The 26,997-nt window shown below is 29.6% G+C and overlaps 2 protein-coding genes across 2 annotated transcripts; one reads left to right on the top strand and one right to left on the bottom strand.

Annotated features, from left to right (window-relative positions):
- Positions 1-2,479: 2,479 nt before the first annotated feature.
- Positions 2,480-8,691, top strand: LOC111037055 (testis-expressed protein 10). Its single transcript, XM_022319415.1, has 9 exons — positions 2,480-2,829; positions 2,898-3,260; positions 3,334-3,514; positions 5,881-6,029; positions 6,236-6,418; positions 7,497-7,776; positions 7,859-8,114; positions 8,200-8,354; positions 8,434-8,691. The coding sequence occupies exons 1-9, from the start codon at positions 2,632-2,634 to the stop codon at positions 8,547-8,549; spliced, it is 1,881 nt and encodes a 626-aa protein (XP_022175107.1). The 5' UTR covers positions 2,480-2,631; the 3' UTR covers positions 8,550-8,691.
- Positions 8,692-11,291: 2,600 nt separating this feature from the next.
- Positions 11,292-16,738, bottom strand: LOC111037054. Its single transcript, XM_022319414.1, has 6 exons — positions 15,986-16,738; positions 15,248-15,320; positions 14,842-14,941; positions 13,039-13,158; positions 12,807-12,965; positions 11,292-12,700 (listed from the first exon to the last, which is right to left on the bottom strand). The coding sequence occupies exons 1-6, from the start codon at positions 16,719-16,721 to the stop codon at positions 12,638-12,640; spliced, it is 1,251 nt and encodes a 416-aa protein (XP_022175106.1). The 5' UTR covers positions 16,722-16,738; the 3' UTR covers positions 11,292-12,637.
- Between the last annotated feature and the right edge of the window lie 10,259 nt (positions 16,739-26,997).

Genomic DNA, 26,997 nt, shown 5'->3' with positions numbered 1-26,997 from the left:
ATATACAGTCACCACTCACCGCTGTATATAGATCACCGTGGTTAAAACGGGCAACAGCAATCAGCTATATTAAACTCATCAGCCATAATATGTGAACATTCCATATATATAGTACCTATTTAATAGTTATATATATAGACATGAAGTAATTAATGATCGCTTTTGTGTATCGCTATACCTACATACACCTATATAAACCTATTAATTAGTTAAGTAAACATATATACTCTTCGATAATTATATATAAATTAAATTTAAAAAGATAAACCGTACCTATATGTTTACATAACAATACATTATATAGGTACTCATATATTCCGCATTACTTTTACGGCTTTATCTATTTTTGTTATATAAAATAAATACTTTTTTTCGTAAATTACAATTAATACACGAATTATCATTGGCATAAAATGTAATGCGCTACAGGGCTTCCGCATTCACCATTTTTTACTTGATGGCACACTAGGTCTTATAGTCTATGGAAATCAAATAAACATGACGTGTAGATAGGTACAGCAGTGCAGGTACAGCAGTCCACATAGGTATAAGGTACTCTTAACCTGCATATTTTATAGTATCATACATTTATACCTATTATATACCAAACGTAAAATTAATTACCATGTCATTATATTTAATGCACAACTCACATGGATAACACAAAAATTACACTGTAGGTACATCTGGCGAATTTCGAGGCACAGCCGCACAGGGGTTGAGAGGTGGTGGATTCTGTCCCCATCATCATACCTATATATATTCCAGCTTATCACCTATGCTTGTATTTATATTCGCTTATGACCCATGTATACCCCTGAACAGTCGAACAGATCAATTATTCTACGTGTAGGTCGTTGCAGGATGAGTAGCGTCGGTAAGTACTCGTATACTATTCGATATTTCGATGGGTAAAGAAGTAGGTATCTGCCTTTCCGTTACAACCATTGTCATTATTATTTATTATTATAAATAGGTCAATGGTTGTAACCGCATACACTGTACGTGCATATTATATAGGTAAATACCATTCGGGTCGACCATATTCAAGTAGGTGTGTATTTTTTTCGGAACAAAGAGTGTGCTTGGCGGCGATGTGGCGGGATTACGTCTACACAATAACCGCTGACCGTCGTAGTTTGATGTGTGCGTGCGATAAAATTATTTTTAATAATCAAAATAGTATGATGTGAATAATATCAGTAATATCTCCTTTAGCTATTATTAGACGTAAACATCGAACTCGTCGCGTTAAAAATACAAAACCGCAGATCGCGCGCCGCCTAAAATGTACGAGAATTATCGCACAATAATAATACAGCCTAAAATCTAAATAGTCTTACCGCGCCGCCACGACTCGCAGCCCGCACCGTTGCAGTCCACAAATTGAACGGATGCTCGTCGCACTGTGTGTACAACAGCCGCCGAAAATGTGCAACGAGAATTGTCGTCACTATAATAATAATAATAATAGTCCCGCCGCGGCTCATTTCAATATAATAATAATATAACCCGTATAAGTGTATAACACACATTTATGTGCGACGCGGACTGCTGCACCGTACAGTATACACGTTAGACGCTCCAGCCTTCGTATAATATTTTTAGATTATTCTTTTCGCATTTGAATAATTACCGGATTGAGAAGATAGTTTTTTTCAAATATTAATATTTTCCAATACAATTCTGAACCTTTAAAATTATTTCGGAAGAAATATAGTCATATGGACCATCGTGATTCCCATTCAGTCTACTATTAGAATTATAATTACGAATATAATTTTATTTTAAAAATGTACTCGGGGAGTGCGGTCGCACCGTCGCACGAGCCGCCACTCAAATCGACATTCAATCCCACAGACATTGGGTGGTCCGAAAATTACGCACGCATGCATGCATGCACACATGGCACACCCTCACCCTGTGCCACACGCATTTTCGGCTTCACTTCTGCAGTTCTTCTACGGCGGGATTGACATCTCCGCAACCGGCTTGATTGATCCATATTGAGGAGTGACTTAAATTAGGGCCCAATACATCGGGCCCTTTACTCTACACGAATGATTGTAGATTTAATGGCAATAGAGCAATTTACCTTTTTGCACGGTGCAACGACTGTGCGTAGTGTGCCACTGTGCCCTGCCTAAAGCTCAATCGTCGCTAAATATTAAGCCATGTGCCCATGTGTGCACTGCGAAATAATATAAAATAATAATAATAATAGTAAATTACCATAATAAGCGTTATGGTCTCTGTAGTCTGTGTCTGTCTCGCTCATTCAACCCGCTCACTCTCTCGCACACTTGGCCTCGACGTTGCCGGATCGCACTCTGTTTCCGCCGATCGATGTGACGTTGTCGGCTCTTGGGACACTGTTGGCGACACTGCAACAAGCTGGTGTCCAAAAGTTATGCATTTCTATTCGAATTTCGAACGCGGCTCGCACTGTACAGCCTCGTGGCCGCACCACGATCTGTTATCACTTAATACTCATCAGTTATCACTCGCCGCTGCATAGGGTTGTTATTGTCGGACAATAATTTTGTACACATGTCGTATACTCGTATTCGGTTTCGCATAAATCGCATTTGATTTAGTTTATATTATAGTGAGTCACAACAAAAACTCACAATGGTCAAGTCTGGAAAAAGAAAGTTTGTAAAAAAAGAAAAGGCCAAAGTCCATTTGAAAGTTGCGCATAAGACACTGCTGCCCAAAGGACAAAACGTGACGGATACAACTTTCAAAGTACGCAAGATCGTATTGCATGGCCAACTCAAAGAACGTGGCGAGCACGAGATACTTTCCAAGGGAAACTTAAACATCAAGGTACTTACTCATTACTTTAATTAGTACAACTTGAATCATTATCACCCTTTTGCTCTATGTTTTTGAAGGAATTGCTGTCGAGATTAGGTCATCATAACATGTTTCAAAGGCAGTCTGGACTCGAAGGTCTTATAGACTTAGTAGCTTCTTATCCTCCGCAAACTATGGCTGTTCACTTGTCGTCGTTCCTAGAAGCAGCTTCACGTTTGACACTAGATGGTGAGGCGGACATTCGCCAATTAGCTGTTAAGTTATTATCGTCAATATTAACAGCTGTAGAAGAAAAGCAGATTGCTCCTACTTTTGAAATTGTCATTAGATATTTAGCTTGTGCAATGAGTCACATAAACTCAGCTGTAAGAGAGACGTCTCTTAATGTGTTGGACGTTCTTATAACTAAAAATCCTAAGCTTACAGCAATTCATTGTCAGGTATTACATACATTTACTGTTTTAATCATACAAACAAATTGACTAGACCAAATGTTTCCTTTATATAATTTAGACTGTAGTGTTGCCGGGTTTTTTAGATTTAATATCTTCAAAACTAAGTGATACAACCTCTCGGAAACTCACTGTGCAAATCAATGAACATACAACTACAAGTGTTTGGAGATTAAAAGTATTAAATAGTCTACGTTCATTGTTGAGTGCAATTGTCAAAAACACTTCGTTAGGATCTGAAAGTAACTATGCATATCTTTACATTTTCAAAACATAAAATACCTTTTATGAAACTTGATGGTAAGAACATTATTTGTGTGTTTTTTCAATAGTTCAGTTTTTAAATGAGTTGTGACAATTTTTAGTTTATGCTATATTATATATTCAAACTTACTGCATAATTTAACTAATGGAAAAAACTCACATACAAACAAAGATAATGTTCTTACCACCAAGTTTCATAATAGATCGATTCACTCTTTGTGTGAAGCAAACAAAGTTAAACATGATCTACTGAGCATAAATTGGTTATGTTACACACTTGTAAGACATAGCAAATGCTCTTTTACTAGTTTCAATAGTGTACTGTTAGTTTTGATATTAGAGTGAATCATCAAACTTTTGGGTAAGAAAATTATCTGTACTTAAGTGTTGGCTTTTATTCAATATTTACATTTTAAATCGAGATATGATCATTATTTATTTGTGGTATCACATACATGTTTAGCTTGAAAATGAAAATATCAAAAAATCATAAAAAAAAATTTAAAGCTTTACTAATTTTATAAATATTTGGGTATTCGTTTAGTATGTGACCTACCGGATGAAAATCGAATTTAGTATGTGACCTACCTGTATTACTGGGTTTAGTGTGTGACCTACCTAGACGATTATCTATATTATAGATATAGACAATCTATGCTTGCTTATCTTTATAGTTATATTATATTATATTTACTGGTTTTTACCAATAGATATTTTGTCATTTTAACATTATCGACAATATTGTCAGTACCTGTTCTGTCGTCAATCCGATATCGCGTGTTTAAAACTTTAAAATGTTGGCAGTCGAATTGTATGCGATTATTTCTTCTGAAAAAACAGTATTAGAATTTTTACAAAATAATAAACTATTACCGCAAAATAACGAAACTAATTTATGCCATAAATGTCATGGTGAAACAAAGATGTACATGAGGAAAAAAAGATTGGCTACGGGTGAAATTCGAGAGATCAGCACTATACGATGTATCACAAAAGGATGTCAGACATATAAATCAATTCGATCAACAAATGGATTTTTTACATACACTGATCTTAATGCACGATGCAATTCTAATCTCAGTTTGGGCCAAATACTAGAACTTATTTATTATTGGTCACAAGATTTACCCATAAAAACTGTTTCTGATTTGACGGGCCGTTCAAATGCAACCATTGTTGACTGGTTTAATTTGTGTAGAGACGTGTGTTGTTCATTATTTGAAAAACGTGAAAAGATGGGAGGACAAAATATAGTGGTACAAATTGATGAATCGTTATTGAGAGGAAGAAGAAAGTATAACCGAGGAAGACTGCTGCTAGGTGATCTGCGTCATGAACAAGTACAAGATAACTCAGCAGACTTCCATTCTGACAGTGATCAAGAAAATCAAATAAACCTAGCTAATTCACCTACATCAAACAGAAATTATGGTCGTCGACTAGAAGGACCCTGGGTATTCGGATTATGTAGTAAAATCGGAAATAATTTGGAACGAAGATTTTTTGTTGTAGAAAAACGTGATAGAGAAACTTTAATTCCGATTATCGAAAAAGAAATATTACCTGGTTCTATTATAATGTCAGATGAATGGAGAGCATATTCTTGTTTAAAAAATATAGGCTATGATCATAGAACAGTAAACCATTCAAAAAATTTTGTTGATCCAACTACTGGAGCTCACACACAAGCAATTGAATGTTCATGGGGAGTATTAAAAACTAAAATCCTTCGAAAAATGCATGGAACATCAGCTGAAATGTTGCCACGTCATTTAATTGAGGCATGGTATCGATCTATCAACAGGCAAGATACAATTTTTTTTAAAATTTTTAAGCGATGTACAAAAAGTGTATTGCCAAACATAATTTAATTTTATGCATTTTTTTTTTTATATTGATATTCTGTAATAGTGAAATAACCTAATTATATAATTTTTAATTGTAATTATTTTTAAATTAATTTTGACTGATATTAAATATAATCCGTAATTTGTAATAATAATATATTTTGACTGATATTGAATATAATCCGTTATCTGTAATAATAAAATAACGTCTAGTTATATAATTTTTAATTTGTATGTTTTTAAATTAATTACCGGACCGGTAGGTCACGCATACAAAACGTTCACCCTATACGGTAGGTCACGCGACCGGTAGGTCACATACTAAACGAATACCAATATTTGTTATATGGTAAAATATTAAACTGTCAACGTAGGTTTATTCATAAATAATATATTATATTACTGTGGAAAGTATGTTGAAGAAAATATTTTACTGTCTAATTAATTTTTCGATCCAAGTTAAATAAACGTAATTGTTGATTAATTTATTTTTTTAGATTCTTCAGATCTAAATAGGACAGTGAATTGGAAAGATTCATGTCGTTTGCATGTTCCATTGTACAATTCCATTAGTTTGAAAACTGGTCCTTTGGATTTTAATATTTTTCAAAAGGCTGAAAATAATTCTTCAACAACAGAAATACAAGTTAGTAAAATAAATTGTTTTATCATATTTTCAAAATCAATCAAAAAGGTTCAAATATTACATTGCATTAACATCAATATTGATTAACTAATAACTAAATATTTATTATTAGTTTCTATTATTCAATATATTTAGCAGACAAAAATTTTTTTTTACTTTTTCAATACTATTTAAAAGTTGTATTAAAATATATTTTTTAATTTTAGAATTATACAGCATCATTGATGCCTCTTTTAATTGATACTTTCATTGAAGTTGCTCCCAGCAAACGAGAAAATAAAAACAGTTCAGAAATTTCATTACAAACGGCATCAATATTAAAATGTATATTGGATATTATTCTGTTGTTATGGAAAATTTTTCAAAATTCTGATAATCCATCAGAAATGGTATGTATTATATTCTACAAAAAATGAAGTACCAATTATATGAGTTTTTAATATATGTTAATTTTTGTGACATTTTTCAAAATATATTAATGTTGCTTAATAGTTGATATGCATTAAATTAATTTTAAAATTTTTTCTGGTTTAATTTTTAAAAGTTTAAATTTTCAAATAATAATTAAGTTTGAGTTTGCACAGTTCAAGAATATAACTTAAGTTTCACCCCTTTACTACGGAAAAAATTCATTTACAAATAATTTACTTTAGTCAATATCAATATAAACAATTTTTTTTTAAGTAATAAATACCATGTGTATTAAAGATTGTGATTTAGCTAAACAGTTCATGTCTATGAAGTGTATATTTTTTGACATGAAGCATATTTCATATCAATTTGATAAAATTCGCCTTAAATTTTACAGATTGTTCATCATAATTATTAATTCTTTTGAAGTTTTGACATAATATACATTTATTTACTAATTATTTCTATATTTTTTTTTATCTTTTATGATGTTAGATTTACTTTTAAAGTTTTATGATATGAACTACTAAAGAGGTAAATATCTAGAATAAAATGTGGAAATCCAAATGGAAAAACTAAAATATAATAAATAAAAATCAAACTCAAACATCTGGTATGACTCATTTTCAATTTAACCTGGGTAGAATGGGCAACTTAAAATTTATTTCAGTCTGATCATAGAAGATGTGTTGCATCCCACAAAAATTGGAAACTGAAATATTCAGGAAAATGTGAATGCTGGGTTTTCAGTCAAATTATATGTAGCCACTATAAAATCTTCTATGAACAATCTGTGAAATGGCCTATAAAGCGCCATTCATCTGTGACTTTCTTGCCAATTGTGATATAATCAATACTGAAAAATGACCTATGATCACAATACCTTATTTATTATACCTTTTTTTTTTTTAGAACCATCAGCATATACTATTTTAGTTCGACATTATTCCTTTATTTATTTCATTTGTGTGTATTTATTTATTTGTAATTATTAAACAACTGTTTGAATATACTCACACCAATGTTGTAATAATTTATGTAATATTGCATATTCAGATGACTTGGTTCAGCATCAATTATGGCCCTAAGATTTGTCAAACATTTATATCAAATGGTTTTCCCTATATTACACTCAATAGTGGTGGCCGTACTCCAGATAAAGCCAAAAAACACAAGACCGACACAGATGTAGTTTTGGATTTATTTGGAGACAGTATGGTACAATCTGACATAAAGTGTTCCAAACAAAATATAGATCTGTGCCTTATATATTTTTTACTCAGTAAATATAAAATATTACCTGTACCAGTCAAAATCATATCTTTATATATTAACAGTAAGCAAAAAATTATAATTTCAAACATTTTTAAATTTTTTATTTTCATTAATTAAATTTTAACAATTATTTATATTTTCAGATTCATTAAATTCATACAAGTCAATTGATCACCAATCTTTTGTTGTGCTAATGCATTGTTTAGAAACTGTATCTGACAACAATGATTTAATTAAACCAAAGGACTCCTTTGATTTGAATTCTGTCATAGAAAAATTAGTTGTTATTCACAATGAAATGGTTACAACTGATAGTCGTCATCGTCAAGAGAAAACTAAGTTAGTGTTTAATTACTTGTGTTCAATCACATCAAAGACACATTTAAAAATAGCTGAAGAGTAAGTTATGACGTTTTATTATTTATCTAGTTTCCTAACCTAATTTATTCATTAAATGCATTGTTATACTTTTCATTTTTTTCAGAGTTGAAGAATTTAGTAGCTGGCTGACTTTATTACCAGAATTCTTGTGCCAACGTAAAATACCATATCATTTAGTGAAAGCTTTATCGAATGTGGCAAGATATAATTTACCAGAGTTCACTAAATCATTATATATGTTAAAGCCAGCATTATTGGGTAAGTGATAAAATATAGTGTGTTTCTAGTTTAAATGTTACCTATACATATTTTAATTTTTTTTTGATTGTATTTTTAGACAATGTTGACATTGTAGCAGACAACAAAGCTGACAAAATTAATGGTCAGACTTTATTGAAAGATATGATGTATACACAAAATGATTGGGAAAAGGAAATTGGACTTGTTAATTAATGTGTATTAACATCAATTTTCAAATTGCATACGTTTGTCATACACGTAATGTTGATAAATCTAAGTTAACTAATATTTGTTATTTATGTTTTTGAGCAAAATTATAAAATCATGGAATAATGATAAAAAATTAATTATTTAATGATAACAATTTTATTTTATTTAAATTTTAAATTTATTTCAGTTATAAGTTATATCAACAGGATATATATCATTAATTGTTTATAATCTCATTAACAGCCCCATAAATTATATATACAACGTCCTTCTCTATAATCCTTGATATTCCACACATTCCTTTATCTCTATTCTCTTTTCATAATACTAGTTTTGCTAAAAATGTACGTCAATCTAGATTCTAGATCAGTGTCGTTATGCAAAGGACACCCTGGTTTTGATTTCTTTTCAGATATGTTACATAAATTAGTTAAATCTGAAATTGGTATGTATAACGGCTAAATGATTTATAACTATTTACTCATGGTATCTATTATATCTTAGGACCTTATTATTTTCATTTTTGAACAGAATATGTCACAATTATATTCTAGGACCAAGAATCCAGATCATTATTATGTTGCTTAAAATTTTATAGCAACATTTTAATATTGTCTAAGGCTCATAGACCCGCCCTGTGAATTAAAATCGAATCCATAATGGTGGTATATACTATAATTATTGTTTTTGAATATAGCTGTATTTATACATTGGTTACTCAGTCACTTAATCAAAACCTCTCACAAAGCATAATATTATTATTATTATAGGCCGGTCTATGAGTATAAGAATTATGAATGTTGTGCATGCTTATTGTATAATTGGACTCACCCTCAATATATTCCAATGATTAAATTACTACTATTATAACCACAGCTAAATAGATAGGTATCATCATAGTCTTTTGATATGCACACCCTGCTCAAATATTTCTTTGTTCCGTTTCTATTGTAGTTCTCCTATAGTTATTTTTCAGTTATTTTAATATTTTATTATAAGAAAATATTAACCAATCAAAAATGGAGAACTGTAACAGGCATCGGCAGATAATTCTCATCCAGTGTGGAAGAGATAGGCATATTTTGAACACTCCATGTCATTTGTGATGATACTTAAAATTATGAGTCATAGTTATGCCTGGGTCTAGAATTTATGTGCAATAGAAAATTTAGAAATATATTTTTTTGAATTGTGCAATGATATGTCAAAAAATATGGTAATTAAAAGATGATCAAATAAATAGGTAGTTAAAATTTATAATTTCAATACAATTACCTATATTTGAATAAAAATAGTAGGTATACAAATTAGAAATGTTATTTTAAAAATAAGTCATTAACTCATAAAGTCTTAACTAATATTAATTATAGTTGAAAATTAAAAATTTAACATAAAAAAATAATGTGGTAGGTACCTATGTCAACATTTCAAAAATGAATTGTTGGATTTTAATTTATTCTTATTTTTGGCAATGCTCCATTCACTATCGTCTATCACATAACATGATTATTATTTTGTTTGTATTTCAATTTGTCAAATTCTCCAGGAAATAAGTTATAATACAAATAATGTTACGATGTTTTGATGTACCTACCAATTATCGGTATTCGCCCGAAATACTCTGTATCAAAAATAACGATTATGAACCCACCTATATTATTGTTTAGCACGTTTCATTATTTATCCAGCCACTAAATACCGATGGATATATACTATTATTTATTTACCTTGTCCTATATATTTTTGATTCATTTATATGTAGGTAATGCTACACAAAACCATAGACCTTATATACTAATATAGGTACTGCTAGACAAGAACTATGTACCTATAACAGCAGAATTACGAGCGGCGTAACAACATCTCGCAGTGATGTCGGCTGTCTTCAAGAAAAAATACAATAATCCATACATGCGATTTACCTTACCCTACTATCCCTGACTTTTGCGCAGACGAGTTTCGAGTAATCAAAAAGCGCCTTCTATGTTGTTACGCTTTCCATACATACAATGCTTGTCTAGTAGTAGGTATACGCCACGAGCCCACGATGTCTATGAATGAAACTAATATACAAATGTATTATACATACTTGTTTTATATCGACAACGCGTAGTGGGATTTAGACCATAACATTTTGGTTTTACTTGTGACGATGGTCTATACGATTGACGCATAGGCGAAGTTGCTGCTCCTTGACTTTTGGCCCTCGAGTACTTATTTTATAACTTTTATTTGATATTTGTCAACTTATTACCTCTGTAGCCAACTTTTTCCGGCCCAATCCTACATAATATTATGGTCACGACATAACAAAAAACTGATCCAGCAGGCCCCCGTACATTTGTCTATCTGCTGCACATTAGCGCAACTAGACATTTGAACTAGGGGGTGCTTAAGCTTCAGGTTTTTTTGTGGCTCAATGGGACCTAACACCATTATTTACCTGTATGTTCGCCTATATTAACCACTAAAACAAAACAAAAACTATAATTCTGGGTCTACACAGGAAAGTACAAATTGTTTTTAAAAACAGAAGCAAAAAATGTCATACTTGGTGTGGGTGCAGCATAAAAAGTCCCTTAAAAGTAATTTTTTTAATTTAATTTTTAATTTTTTTACTAATAAGAATATATTATATCAATTTATATGTTATTATATTTTGTACGTGGTATATAATATGCTTTATTCATATTTTTTATTATAATGTTAAATCTATACGACGGCGGTCTTTCTCTGAGTATTTGTCTAGTATAATATCGAGGTTAAGATTATTAACAATATCTCTCTCGATGTGCAATATAGGAAGATTACCGAAACGATCTTGTGTCATAGATGTTCTAGTCCAGTTTTTGATTCGACGCATGATGGCTGAGAAAGATCGTTCACACGATGCAGAACTGATAGGTAGTATCAGGGCTACTTTAAGTAAGGAATGAATATTAGGATAAACTTCTTTTGAAATAATTGTTTTTAATTCTTCTAAACCAAAATGAAGCAGTGCTGCACTGCTACCACAGTTTCAAGTTTTGTTAGATTGGTTGCCACAAAATACTTTTTTTTATTGGTCGTGAGCCTCTCAACTATTGAACTCTGGCCAATAACCATTTCAGAGGTTACGTTTGTGGAATTGGTACGGTTGGTTAGGCGTTAGGCCATTTCGTGTATTTGTGGCTAGGTTTTCATCACTAAGAACCTCGGTGGTCACCCATCTCGGAACTAGTTGTAGCGGACCGCGCGTACTCTCAGTAACGCTGAGTGACTGATTGCAGTAATCGTGCCACGCCAAGCCAACACCAGCAAAATATTATTTTTCAGTCAATCATTAATATCGTATCTTGAGCACATTTGTCACTAGTTCAGAAATCGTTAGAAGTTAACAACAAAAATCAGGAACTATCATAATCTGTTGTATCTACCTATATACCATTGTACAAGTAGGTAAGTTGTATAAGTGTTTCCAGCGAACACAGTATATTACTTCGACGTCAATTAGATCACTGTAGTAGTGTAGTAGCCAGTAGGCCAGTAGATAATCAAGACGTGTTCAATTTGAATCAAGAATCAAATCGGATTATTTTTTGTTATGTCATCATATATTTTATAGCAAGTTGTCTGCAGTAAGCAGTTTCACTATTGATGTGTATGGAAATTACCCACGATAAAATTTGTAAAGTGATATTTAATAAACCTACTTATTAATTTATTATAACCCAAATTTAGTGCTTTTGGTGTTGGAAGAAAAAATAGTAAAACGTAATGAGTATCAAATATTTAAATAATTTATTTACGTAATAAAGCAGAGTGACACTCATCTCACTTTAAGCCAGTATGGACGTGCAGTTATACATAGTTGTTATTGTTATTTTAAAATGTACACTCTTCAAGCCAATCCTAAGTCATTGAATTCGAAAATAAAAAAGCGGCATTGAGGCGTGGGTAGGTATACCTATAAAACATTTTTCGTATGTTGAAGATAAACATTAAGGTAACAATTATTCTTCTTCTCTCAGATGGCATAGTGTCGTGATATAAGATGACGTGCCTATGCGCATAGACGATTGTAGATTATACATATTACATTAGTACTAAAATTAATTTTTCCCTTTCATTGTTTTGAGCATGACCGTGACAATGTTGAAGGTTGTGGTCATCACCTGAAATTAAATTGATATTAGTACCAGATGTAATGTATAACAATGTGTCTATTAATATTTTGATGTAATATGTTTTTATGTAAATATAATTGTATAAAATGATTACGCTAGAAAATAGTTGTAAGTTAACGATTTTATTCGGTGTAGCTTTTATCTTTAATTTATCAGCATTATTCAACTTCATGGTTAATAACAATAACTTTTTAAATTTTATATCCATCTTCGTCCAATCACAAGAATATATTCCAAAGTTGACGGATTCTTTCTGCATTTAAACACAAAATTAATATTTAAAAAAACTCCTACTAATCTAAAAAGGTAATTGTAATATGTTTTACTTTATCATTTAGAACGTCAAATAAATAACAGTATAAGTACAATTGAATTACAAAAACAAAAAATGCTGTTGATATCTTAAGTATGTTGAAAATAGAAAATGATTCTGCTGACGAACAAATCTATCAACAGAATGAAATTAGTATATTCATTAATCATCATAATAATATATGATGGTGGATAATACTTATAATATATACAAATCCTATACATAATACATTTATACCTATGAATTACACGTATTTTATTATTTATACCTATGTTTTCGCTTAATTATTACAAACGAAATTGAGATTAGTTTTAAATTAAATAGCCATACAAATTATACAAATAATTAACAAACAATTAGTAAAAACATTCACTCAATGTGGTGACGAGTTTCCCACTGACCCACTTTATTTGCCATTAACGATAGTTACTCGCAGTATAAGTATGGACCGATGTGCCACGGTCCACGGCTGTAAACACACTACAATCAGGACAATTAGGTGCCTATAAATGGTCAAATATTTATTAAAAATCGTATTTTCATTCTATTGACGTAACTATAATTATGGTTAGTAGGTAGGCATATACTTATAGGAATTTATAAGAAATCATCGTAATTTATCGATCGTACCCTATCATTAAGAGTCAATACCATAACAATTAAATAGCACACATATTATACAACACCTAGTACCTACCTATATAAGGACAAAATTACAAAATTACAAGAGTATCATACATTTATTGTTTTATTATTACTATACCTACTTAAATGTGAAATTAATTTCGGAAGCTGAGCTTAAGATATTTTACAGCCCTCCACAAGTGTGCAAAGGGGTTTCAAATGATGTGAATAGGGAAGTAATTAGTTGGTAGTACTAAGCTCCTCAAAATATTTATAAGTCTTTTCAAAAAAATATTCAACTTGGCACTTGCATGATTAGAAAGTAAAAATACGGAACTGTAGAAACGAAGAGATATATACATATTAGGTAGGTACCTAGATGATAAAATAAGAGACTGCGTCTATACTCATCTATACGACTTAATTCGCCATAAATAAAAAAAAAAAAAGAAAGACAAAGCTAAATCTTGGAATTGTTTGAGTAAAAATAGCAATGGTTTTTCATAATTCATAATTCACTGTCTATCTATATCGAATTACGATTTGGTTAAATAAGGCAGCAGGTAAGCATATAATAATATAATGTCAAAATAACAGGTTCCTATTGGTGTTCTCAAAACTACTGACTTTAATTACCACTAATATGTTTTCTATATTAATTGTAACTTGTAAAGAGTCAAAGGTGTTGTGGAAATCATAGGAGTCAAAGCTTTCTTCTCAACTCAAGAATTTGGGAATTGTTCTCTATTGTTCGACCCTCAAATCTTAATTTAGCGTAAGAAACATTCTATGGAGCCCTTTTACTATCACTGCAGTGACTCATAAATTTTAGAGTGAGTTTAACTTCAAATAAATTTCTTTTTCTTTGCAGGTGCACGATCTTTGAATATTTACCACTCTATCTTATATCTACAATCTACAACTACCATACGTTAGTTAGGTTAGATGAGGGATAGAAGAATTGATGCTGACTTCAGAAAAACGTATATTATAACGGTTCAACTGATGCACTATTTTTCCTCTCTCGTATATCATAATTAGTAAAAATAGTTTATACATTTGCATTGTTGTAAGTTTGTAAGGCAGAGACAACATAATATATGGGTTCGGCGTTTCCTTCTAATATAACCTTAGGTTCTCAGTCCTTAGTTTCAAATATAAATACAAATTATTTTAGTACATTAAACATTACCATAACAAATGAATATGTCAATATTATTAATAAAACTGAATCTATAATAATCAGAAATATAACTATAATCCACACCACATGATAGAATGATTTCAATTTTCTGAAAAAAAAAAAAAATTATAATTTATTTGAACATTGTTGTTTTAAAAGGTAAGTATCTGATATCTCTAATTGTTGGACTTTTTTCATATTTTAAATTTAAATATCTATCTAAAAGTTAATTTTCAAATTCAATGAATACCTAGTACAATACTTGGAAACAATGGACACTATTGATACACTTAAATAACTACTATTAGACATTTTTTTAGGTAGGTATAGTATCTATACTATATTACTTTTGTGTCCAAATTTATATTTTATTAGGATTTACATAACACAATAGCTAATAGGATACAAGACTAACATGTACACTTTCTCCTGATCCATTATAATTGATTTGAGATCCTCATATGCTTCAAAACTTTTATTTTCTCTTCCTGAAAATCAAAATAGTATAATTATTATTAATTGTCTAGAGCATATAAATTACCATCAAGGTAGTATACGTATATAATACTCCTTTCCAAAACATGGTATTATTTTATATTTATGACAAGCATTCATACATGCAAGTGTGCAACTATTAAATGGACAAATAGTACTAACAATGTAACTGACAATAATTATTAACTAATTTATGAACGATTTGAATTGAAATAAGAATATAACGGTATTAAGCTTTTGAAATGTGGTTTTTGGGAAGTGAAAAGGAGTAAAAATCTACCAAAACACACATTTTTAGAATATGTATTTAAATGTTTTAATTGCTTTGGTATAAGCATTTCGTGCACGATCTTAATATTTTTTTCAAACTTATAGCATCACCAAATTTTTTTTTTATTTGACTGATTTCGACTTACTTTATCTATTTTGTAATAAGAAAAAAATTACAAACATTTGAAAAAATAAATAATAAGTATACATCTGGATCTGTAGAAATAAATTGGGTTGCTATTTAAGAAAAGTAGGTGAAAACTCAATTATGGGTAACAGTACAATAGGCACGTACCTATACTAATTTACTATTATATAATACTGTTATAGTAGTACATATTTGTATCGCAACACTAAGTTCAAGAATCTTACTACTTTAGCGACATACTGTTTTGAAGGTTTTCAAGTTCGCAGTCGTTTCCAATATTTTCGAACGCTGTGGTAATCACTTCATATTGTGCAATTATAGCCCAGCACAACGATATTAGGAAATTGTCAATGATCATCGAATAATTTAAAACGAATATTCCCATTGCTATTTCCATTAAATAAAATAGGTAATAATAGCGATTGTAAATGCTCGCGGACACCGGATACTGCATGTTGAAAATGTTATGATAACGCTGATTCGGGCCTTCGACCAACACAAAAGTGTTTAATATCAACGGGACAACCATCCATATGATGAATACTATGGTGCTGTAATTTTGGTACAAGTTAGTTATCGTTATCGATGTATCGCGGTATTTAATGAGAATCCCGATATTTTTGCGACACCGTTTACTTGTTAAAAAATCAAGGCGCGCAAGGTCGAACAATTCCCAAATTTGATCTGCGTTATATAGAAGAACGGTAATTTTCAATAATGAAATTACAATTATGGAGTATATGAATATCATTAGTAATAAATCAACACTGTCGATTGAGTTTACGGTATCTGTGAAAAAGCACATTGCAGAAAATATGTTGTAAGTTGTAACGGCCACAATAAACATGACGTTTGTTAACTTGTAAGTGTCATAACTTAATAGTTTTGAGCCATTCGGGTCGAATATATGATAAAATTGGTATCGCTTGAATAAGGCCAAGTTAATTGCTACTTCGTGATCTTGTAACCATTTCATTTTTTGATATCTTTTAGTTCACGCAATCTAAAAATAAAAATAATGCAGTTACGTTGTATGAACAATATACCTAATAATCTACTATAAGTACAATTATTATTGAGTATTTTTATAAATTTAAAGACAATCGGGTAAGTGGCAGTGGTGTAACTAGGGATAAAGTGTTGGGGGGGGGGAGGAGTTAGGTTAGCCTCCACCTGATATTGCATGAAAAGTAACCAGTGACGGCGTTGCCCTCACACCACCATATATAATATATATTTACTTCAATGAGAAACAAAAAAACTATACAAAAAAAGGTGGACAAGTGGGTACCGGAATGCTGTACAGTATTTATCGAGAATATGTCATTGTAATGGATATTGTGTAAGATTTTAAAAATTATTCTGAAGTGGAGACGGCCTGTCATTCTTGTATGCATGTAAAGATAATCAAATGTAATAATTAAAAACCTCTAAATATCAGATATCGTAAAAAGTTTAAAATCAAAAGTTCATAAAAAACGAACGATACTGCCAAGTGAACATTTTTTTTTCGATTGAGGTAGAACAACATATTTTTTATTAATGTTTGACTGAAAAATAATTTGCGAATTTTCTCGATTTGGATCATTTTTTTTTTAGTTTTTAAAAACTACCGGGAATTTCTATCAAAAAAGACGCAGATGTCGAAAATTACAGCATTTTTATTTTTTACTATCCCAAATGTTAAAGCCAGGAAAAAACATATCATTGCAAAACAAATATTTTAGATTCTGAGAGGAGCGACGAATGAATTGATTTTAAAATGATGTGTGTTGTTTACTTAGTTTAACATTTTAAAATTTTTTTTGTGTCTGTCATTACGGTTTGAAGGCAGTAAAAGGGCTTCGATTTTCTTCAACAGCATTTTTTTTGGGGGGTGCATTTGGGAGGTCATAAATTAAGATTGCCAATAGTTTTCAAAAGCGACAGGAAAAACAAATAAAATGTTAAGGAAAAACTGGAATTTTTACGCAAAACCAGTTTTAAGAAAAAACGATTTTGGTTTTAGAGTACAAGAGTACATCTAAAAATTAAATGATCATAGTTACATGAAATTTTCACTGAATATTTGTGTGGGCATTTTCTATTCACCATACAATTTTCAAAATATTTTGACTTGTGTTTGAAAAAACATCAAAAAATGTATCAAATTATATATTAAATTAACAAACATTTTTTTCCATTTTATACGGACCTAGATTTGTCTTGATCTTTAGAATACTTATAGGTATTACACTTAAAATGTTTGCTTGTACAGAGTCCATAATTTTCTGCCTACTTTCAGGTATTAGAATTAGAAATAAACTATACTATACATACTAATTTGATGATAACAATACTTAGGTACGTAGTAATGAAATAGGTATAAATAAGGTACCTAAAATAATTTTTTTGCCTAACATCAAATGTCTATTGATTAAAATAAATAATATATTTTCACCAATAAACTTTTCTTTTTTTAAAAATGTTTGAATGAACAAATTTTTAGCTAATATAGTCTGATGACGGGCACAAAAAAAATATAAATATAACTATTAGATATAATAGAATATTGATTACCTATATTAATCAATTAGGGATATAACTGTTACTATACAAGAAATTTCATGGTCATCGTAAAATCTAATGAAATATTATCAAAAATTTCATAAAATTACTGATTTGTACACATGTGAATCAATGTGAACAGTTATATGATGATAAATTGATAAGTAAAAAAACTTGCACAGAAATTCGTAGTACGAATTTCGTACACTTTTTTTACCCGGAAATGCAGGAACCTATATTCTAGAGCAGGGGTCGGCAAGTTATTTCTATTGGAGTCCTAAAGATTAAAATAATAAATCAATGTGTTCCAGTGAAAAAATCTTTTTCAAATCTTTATATTTAAAAAAAGCAGTATAAAAATAATAATGCCGTTTTAAATTTCCACTTTGAATAATAGCGACAGTTGAATTGCAAGTTATAAACAGACTGGAATGGCTCCAACTCTTTGAGGCAATACAAAACAATATAGTTCTATCCAATCGTTCATAAAATTCCTATTTTCGGTGTCAATTTTACGTGTCTTACTCAACATATTAATAATTATAAGAAATAATATACATGTTGACAGGGTCCATTATTTTTCCCTGTTCCGCCAGTTGCCAACCCTTGTTCTAGAGTTTCCTTTATGAACTATTTAACCATCTACCTGATCATCGGAGGCAGCTATAGTGTCTGACGTAGGTATATAGCCATATAGGTAACCTTTTTGTTTACGATAAAAATGGGAGGTAACTAGTATGGACCGGTATAATTATCAACGATTTATGACAAGAAGTAACTTAGAGGTGCTGCTTAATACGAAACAATTGATGTAAATCGTTATGGTTATTAATAATATAAGTTTGAAAACAAATTTTGAAAAGGTAGAAATGAAAAAAAATACACATGAATTTTATGTAAGAAACATGTTACAAACAAAAATATCATATTTTTTCAATATGTAATAAACAATAATATTATATAATGAAAATAAACTTTACTTTTTGATAACATAAACATAATTCAAGTTGAGATTTTGTGAAATAAATCGAATAGATTGTAAGCTGCTGTGTAATAACTAATTTTTTAATGTTGCTTGTTAGACTAATGGTTTTTAAGAATTACAGTTTATGATTACAATTTCGTATACAGAGAAAAACACATTTTAATTACTTTCCAAGCCATTTATTCACCATACCACCCTCTTCTTGATAATTAGTAGATATCTACCTACACTACCTACAATTGAGTACAATGTGTCTATAATTATTTTATAATCTTCTATATAATTGTAGTAATTTAATGTAAAACAAACGTATTACGTACCAACCTTCTTCAGAAAATTATGTTTGACAATAAGACATGCTTTTCAAAATATACGTTCTTATAATTCAGAAATGTCTTATTCGATGGCTGGTGTTGTAGCGACTAATATGAAAATGTTTTACTTGCCATTAAGTTTATAGCACCTATTTAAAATTAAGTAATTATTGATTTCGCTAATAATCCACCTTAACTTTTCGTACACTTTAAATTCACAATATTGAATAATTTCTTAAGCTAATGGTCAAAAAATTAAAATATTAATAACTGTGTATAGTATACGAAGTCTTACATAGAAACTCCATAAAACAAATTACCTATATATACGAAATAGTTAGAAAGAACAAAAACGTAATAATTACCGCATAAATAATGCAAAATTGTTTCGGTATTTTTTTGTGAATATTACTTCAAGGTCATTATTGAGTTAGAATGTAGTCTTAATAATTATAATAATTCGCAAGTGCAAGGAAGAATTGAAAAACTGAAGAAAATATATATTTACCTATGCGGCTATGACCTGTGACCTATATCGCAGGTTTAGCTTTATAGTGAAAAGTAAATTGTATTTTATATGAATTGTGTAAATTGCATAAATATAATAAATATATCATGTATATGTGTATAGTATATTGCACATATAAATGAAATAAATATATTCATAGAAATTATTAATTAATAAACAATTGCTGCTACTTATTTTCAGTGATATCCTCAATAGTTTTATTAATGTCAAGACATTTTGAACGCATTATTATGGAGTCCACAGTGTCGCTGAAGTCCCAACAGTTTTATGTTGTGAACTTACTACGATGAACGAATATGACAATATTATTAGATTACTTACTTAGAATCTATTCGTGCATACAAATGCAATTGCAAGTGCAATTGTTTTTATTTTTAAATAAATGAACAAAGTTTTTCATTATAATATTATTTACAATATGAATATATTAGGTTATAAACGAATAATAATAAAACAAGCAAAAATAATTTTGGTGAAAGCAGTCACTGTCACACATTGGTAACACATTATCTTCATATACATTTTAAATTTTCTAAAAGATAACGACATCACATTCGTTTTAAAAGAATTGGAGAACTAACTACAGTTATTGTAAAAGAGGCTAGATTTCGGATGAGAGAATTTGTAAGAATAAATTAGATTTACAATGAAAATAGTGCATAATCGGTAGGTATCAATGGTATCACAAACTAGTAAAATGTACATTAATTATAAATTAAAATTCATAAATTGTAATATGTAAAAAAAATATTAACTAAGACAAATTGGATTCTTAAACTTATATTTTGTTTTTTAATATTATACAATGATATTTCAAAATGACTACCTATATATCATTGTAGATTCGACAATGCTTATTTACACGTGGCTCTGGATGAAAATAATAAGGCCAACGTGTGTAATGAGTTGCTGAACCCTATGTTAGGTCATGTTAGTTTCAAATACTTATCTTACTTCTACTTAAATACATTTTAATTTAATTATAAGATGTATATCGAATTTCATAAATCCGTGTGATAAATTTTCTTATTCATAAAAACCATAATTTATATTATTTGTGTATTAATTTTTCTACCAAATATCAATTTATTTTCTACTTAGATGTGATTTTACTATAATATAAGATACCGGAAATAATAAAACCACAGCAGTAGTGTAGCTAAATAGCCTATCTAGAACGCCGCTTGATCAAAATAATTTTTATTCTTAAATTAATTTAAAAAATATGAGAATAATACATAGGAACTTTTGAGTATAACTTATATCTTGCCATTTTGGTGATTAAAAATATTAACTTTAAACAGCTTAAATTTTAAATCGCATGACTACTTTGAGGGCTCCATACGCTGTCTGAATTTTCAAAATTTCCCGTGACATTATAACACTTAATTCATTATAATTGTATCTTGGCATTTAAGTTGTTAGAAATATTATTATTTACTATCTTTAATATTTTACATGTCATTCTGAGAGTCATCATGTTTGTTTTCATGTTCAATGTTTTCAAACGCCGTGGTAATTACTTCTAATTGAGAAATCATTGCCCAACATAAATATATTAATTATTGATTATTATTTTTAATTGAATAGTACATCATGAATATTCATAGTTACTTCAATTAAATAAAATATGTAAAAATACATATATATGCTCGTATATACCTATCGTATACAACTATATGGATTGTTGAAAATATTTTCATAACGTTGATTTGGATTTCCCTTCATTATAGACGTATTTAATACCAAAGGCAGGTTATAATCATCCACGTCTTTAACGATTCATCCCAATATTTGTAGAGAATTCGAATATTTTTACACACCGTCTACTCGTTAAAAAATCAAAACGGACCACCCAAAATAAATTCCAAATTTGATCAGCCTTAACTAAGAATAAGTACATTTTCAAAAGAAAAATCATGGAAACAGTGTACATAAATATTATAAATAGTAAACTAGTAAATAGTAAAGTTTTTATGTTTTAGACTATTTTCAAATAACTATTATTACAAGACTGATAGTTCCTTTTCATCATTTAGAATTTGATTGTTTGTTTCATATTTAAGGTTACATAATTGTTTGTTTAAACGAAACTAACAATACAGTTTCCAATGGGGCCCATTTCTGATTTAAATAAATATATATAAACAAATAGTTATTTACTTAAAATCATGCAAATTATACATGGATATAGAGGAAAATATAAACTGAAGTGGAATTAAATATTTTCCAAAGGTTATAAATTATAACAGAAAACATGCTATACAGATGCATTGTACCAATACGTATAGGTACGTGTGTTTTATTTATAATAAACCTTTTTTCGTTGTGAACTTAGGACACTGTAATTACACATAATTGATCAGCTTTGCGTGAGAAAATGTTTACATGTAGATGACACTATTATTAAAAATATACGGTATAATATCTAACATTACAGCTTGTTTATATTTCAATTCAGACTATTATAGGCCAGGTAAGATTGATTGCCTAATCGATGATATTTAAATTTTGTAATTTATAATTTATATTGGCACTTTATGTTAATTGTAATTTTATTTGTTATCATTATTCGGTTTTATTTTTATCGAATATTTTTTATGGTAAAGATGGTTATAATATTAAACAGATGTTGATGCAATTGCAACTATATTTATTATACTTGATTGATGAATATACTCATAAATAACTAATTAAGTGATCATTTTATAAACAGAATTTTGTACCTTTAATTTTTTACACTTGGTAATATGGCACTAATATCGTGTATATTTTTCGTATTTTTTCTAATGTTCTCAAATAAGAATGATCAAATTATTGCTGAAATAAATATAGAAAAATTCAAACTAAATGCTAAACAATCTAATGAATATCATAGTACTATAACATCTTTGGCAATGCTAGATTATTTTTTGTCATAGTCTACAGACACTTCTTTTTAGACATGCATCTTATACTAACTCAAAAATTAATAATTGTTCGTTTGTTGTTTTGTTGTTTTCAGCATATGTACAATGTTAAAGATTGTAGTCATTACCTAAAAAGTAAAATTAGATTGATATCAGGTTTTTAATTAAGTATTTATAGGTATAATTTGATGTAAATCTGTTGCGTTAACAAAAGATTTTATTTTAATGATTATAAATCAAAAAAATAACAATTTCAAGTCAACTCAACGGTAAAATTTAAAACAACGATACAAAAGCTACACTATGCTAAAAATTTGAATACGATTCTGCTGATAAACAAATTTTATAACAGAAAAAATATTTCAAGTGAATTAATTCACATTTTTTTGTGCACGTTAAATTTTTTGATTAAAATGTACTCGGCTAATTTATTTGATCCTGTGTACAATGTACTTTCCACATTTATTAATTTTTAAATAAACTGATTGGTAATACAAAAAGAAAGTTTAAATATTAAAAATATAATTTAATGATTAAATAACTAATGTATAAATAAATATTTCTTTTTTCTTAAGTAAACTTAAAAAAATCATGCGTGAGCTGCATAGCTGCCCCATAGTTACATACAGCCTATACATCAATACTGATTAGTGATTACCATTACTGAAAACTGACGTACAGTCAGTAAAAATCTGCAAATACTAAATAGTATTATAGATCCAGTTGGTAATATTAAATAAATAAACTTGAAACATATAATAACTAATTAATTTGAACTATGGAAATTTATAACAAAATTAATCTTGGATTTACACTAAATGTTTTGTTTTAAATTCCAGTAAGTACCTAAAATTTATCTACATTTAATATTTAATACGATAAAATTATTTTTAAGCTTAATCGTTAAAATTAAAAATTGTATGCGTTTTCAACTTAAAAAAGTTATTACTTGTTAGTATTTTAAGTTTAGAGTAGTGAAGTATGATTTAAGTATTTTCCCATTATTTTACTGTGATTTGACGGGGTATCCCGGAGCCACTCGGCACTCCACTCAGACTCAGCTAATCAAAACTTATCTATCACCACTAGTGTGTGTTTGTTCATGGATTTTGTCAATATAGGTATGACGTTTGTCGTTTATATTTATGAATGCTCAAATTAACTAAAATTAACTAAAATTAATTAAATATAGTAAAATACTATAAAAACCTTTACCTTTATTTAATAGGTAGGTATAAAGTATTTCATTGTCATGTCACATGTGTAATCATCTGCCTAGAGTCAGATGAATTCCCGAAAAATGGACTTAGCCGGCTAGTTGATGATACTTTTATAAGTTCACATTCTTTATTTGTGATGTATTATTCTTTTTAAAACCAAAATTTAAATAGGAAATAATTCATCATTTTTAATGAAAATATCCCTGTATGAATATCTCTTCATAATTGATTCTAGGAAATGTATATTGTGTCTATATTTATAGGTACCTATAGAATATTTCGGGAGTAATAGCAAATTGAATTCTTATTGATGTTAGCTCGTGATATGGGTTTCAATATTTGTATATTAAAATATTATTTAAACTAAATGTTTCATATTTACTGTTTATAGTCCCAACGTGAGTAAAAAACTAACTGTAACTAACTGTTTAGTTTAATTTCAAACTTCATAAACATTTAAAAAGTTGAATTTTATACGTTTTGGGTTTACTATTTTACTTGCCCACACGTCCAACACGGGTAATGGTATATTTTGGAATAATTTACTGAAATAGTTCGTTATAGTATAGTTTATGATTGTTGCCTTTATTTTAACATGGGCAATAGTACGTGTTGCTGTAACACTGGTAAAAGTACGTTTTGATTATATAAATATCATTTTTATGTGTGAAAAAAATAAACAAGGTTCGTTTTGGATTAAACGGTCATTTTGAATACCGGATTTGACCAAAAAATAGTACTTTTGATCTCTTTAGACGGCACCGATCGATTTATCATGTCCCATAAGAATTGATATATAACTCGATTTTGTTAATTTAGGGAATAGTACGTTTTGGATTTCCACCCCTTAATTTCATAATAACATTTTTATTATATTTTGTAGATCCTCATGTCATAATTATCTAAACATAATTATATTTTCAAAATATCAAGGCTAATTTGTAAGCATTTGAAATTTTCTAATTCTAATTTTTAACTATTTAATTATAGGTGGTAACTCAGTTAAGGCTTAAAAATGTAATATAAAATTTCTCAGAAATATTTTTAAGTCGTTCTTGCAGAAACTGAAATCAAAAATGTACGAGCACAATATTTGTATTATTTTTTTTCTGTTGCGTTTTGCACATCGATCAAGCAACACGTATGTTTCGCTTTCGCAGTTCGCAAAATAGGTGCTATCTAAGTTATTAACATTTTTGTTAATGTTTACAATGCAAACCATGGCTGGTCTGACGGATGGTAAGTTTTTATAAACAAATATATTTTAAGTGGGTCACACTCAAACTGATCGAATTGCACAATGTGTGAAAATATGGACGTCAGTACAATTCCGCCGCAAAACATATCAGTTAATGCTAGTATTTGGACACAAATACATAGTGACCACGTGACCTTGAAAGCTCACCCAAAAAACCAATCAAAGTGCAGACGAAAGAAGTAGCGAAAACTTCTGTAAAAATCCACAAACCACCTCCAATAATAGTATGTGGTGTAAATGATTTTAAACAATTAATGATTAATTTAAAACTTGAAGAAGCCGAGGGACACGAGCAATAAATTAAAACTTTGGCCAATGGTAAAATTTAGATACTAACAGGCGACGAACTATAAAAGTATTAGAAGAGCAAAAAGTTGTGTACCACAGGTACCAACTTGAAATAGAAAAAAAGTTTCAGGCGGTAATTCGTGGATTACACCCTGAAACTTACCCCTGTGGTATTAGAAGTGAATTATCTGAATTAGGACATCTTGTATTTAATGTTACAAACATTCAAATTAAGAAAAAAGTCGATTCTAACAACAAGTTTAGTGATCAAACTATTTTAAGGCTTCCATTATTCTTCGTGGATTTGGAGCCACAAACAAACTACTAAGACATTTATGATATTAAAAAATTGTGCTATCATATAATAAAAGTAGAATCTCCAAGGAAAAAAAAGAAGTGCCACAATGTAAAAATTGTCAACTATTTGGTCACACTCAAAACTATTGTTTCAAAACACCAAAGTGTGTAAGATGTAGTGAAGGTTACACTTCACTAAATTGCCCTAAATCTAAGGAATCAAAGGCGAAATATGCAAACTGTGGTGAAGGACACACCTCAAATTGGAAAGGATGCATTGCATATAAAAATGCAATAGAAAAAGTTCACCCAAAAAAAACTACAGCAGTACAAAGAATACACAAAAGCCTGCGAATCCAGTCACTCGAGAAATTTCTTTTGCACAGATGGCTAGTTCTTCGAACGAAAATCAAAAGGATCCACTGACTCAAACTTATACTCAACAAAATAAAAATGTACCGTGGCTATCTGACGTCACTATCATCTTAACAAAATTAAATGAGAGATTGGACAGGCTTGAAATAAGCCTGCAATTATAAGACCGATGCGGATTTAAGTCATTCAACTGTGGGGTTGTGCCAGTAAGTCTAATATCGATGTAATACAAAGCTGTCAAAACATCGCTCTTCGGACCATCACTTCAGCCTACCGGTTCGAAAGAAACAACGCAATTCACCGTGATACAATGCTGGCATTTTGCCTACAGTAGTAGACGAAATCCAAAGGTTTGCTCGCAAACACGAGACGAGGCTAGATCATCATGTCAATCCATTGACCATCCAATTATTAGATAGCTCCAAGGACAACATACGTCTTAAGAGTTTGAAACCATACGACTTAGTTTAAGATTTTAGATTAAGGCAGGAGCCACTTCATTGGGAGTGATTCCATCAACGTGTAAAATA

Source organism: Myzus persicae, unplaced genomic scaffold (assembly GCF_001856785.1).
Source record: "Myzus persicae strain clone G006 unplaced genomic scaffold, MPER_G0061.0, whole genome shotgun sequence".
NCBI lineage: Eukaryota > Metazoa > Arthropoda > Insecta > Hemiptera > Aphididae > Myzus > Myzus persicae.
Note: the sequence above shows the minus strand (reverse complement) of the source record. Positions and strands in the feature narration are given on the sequence as shown.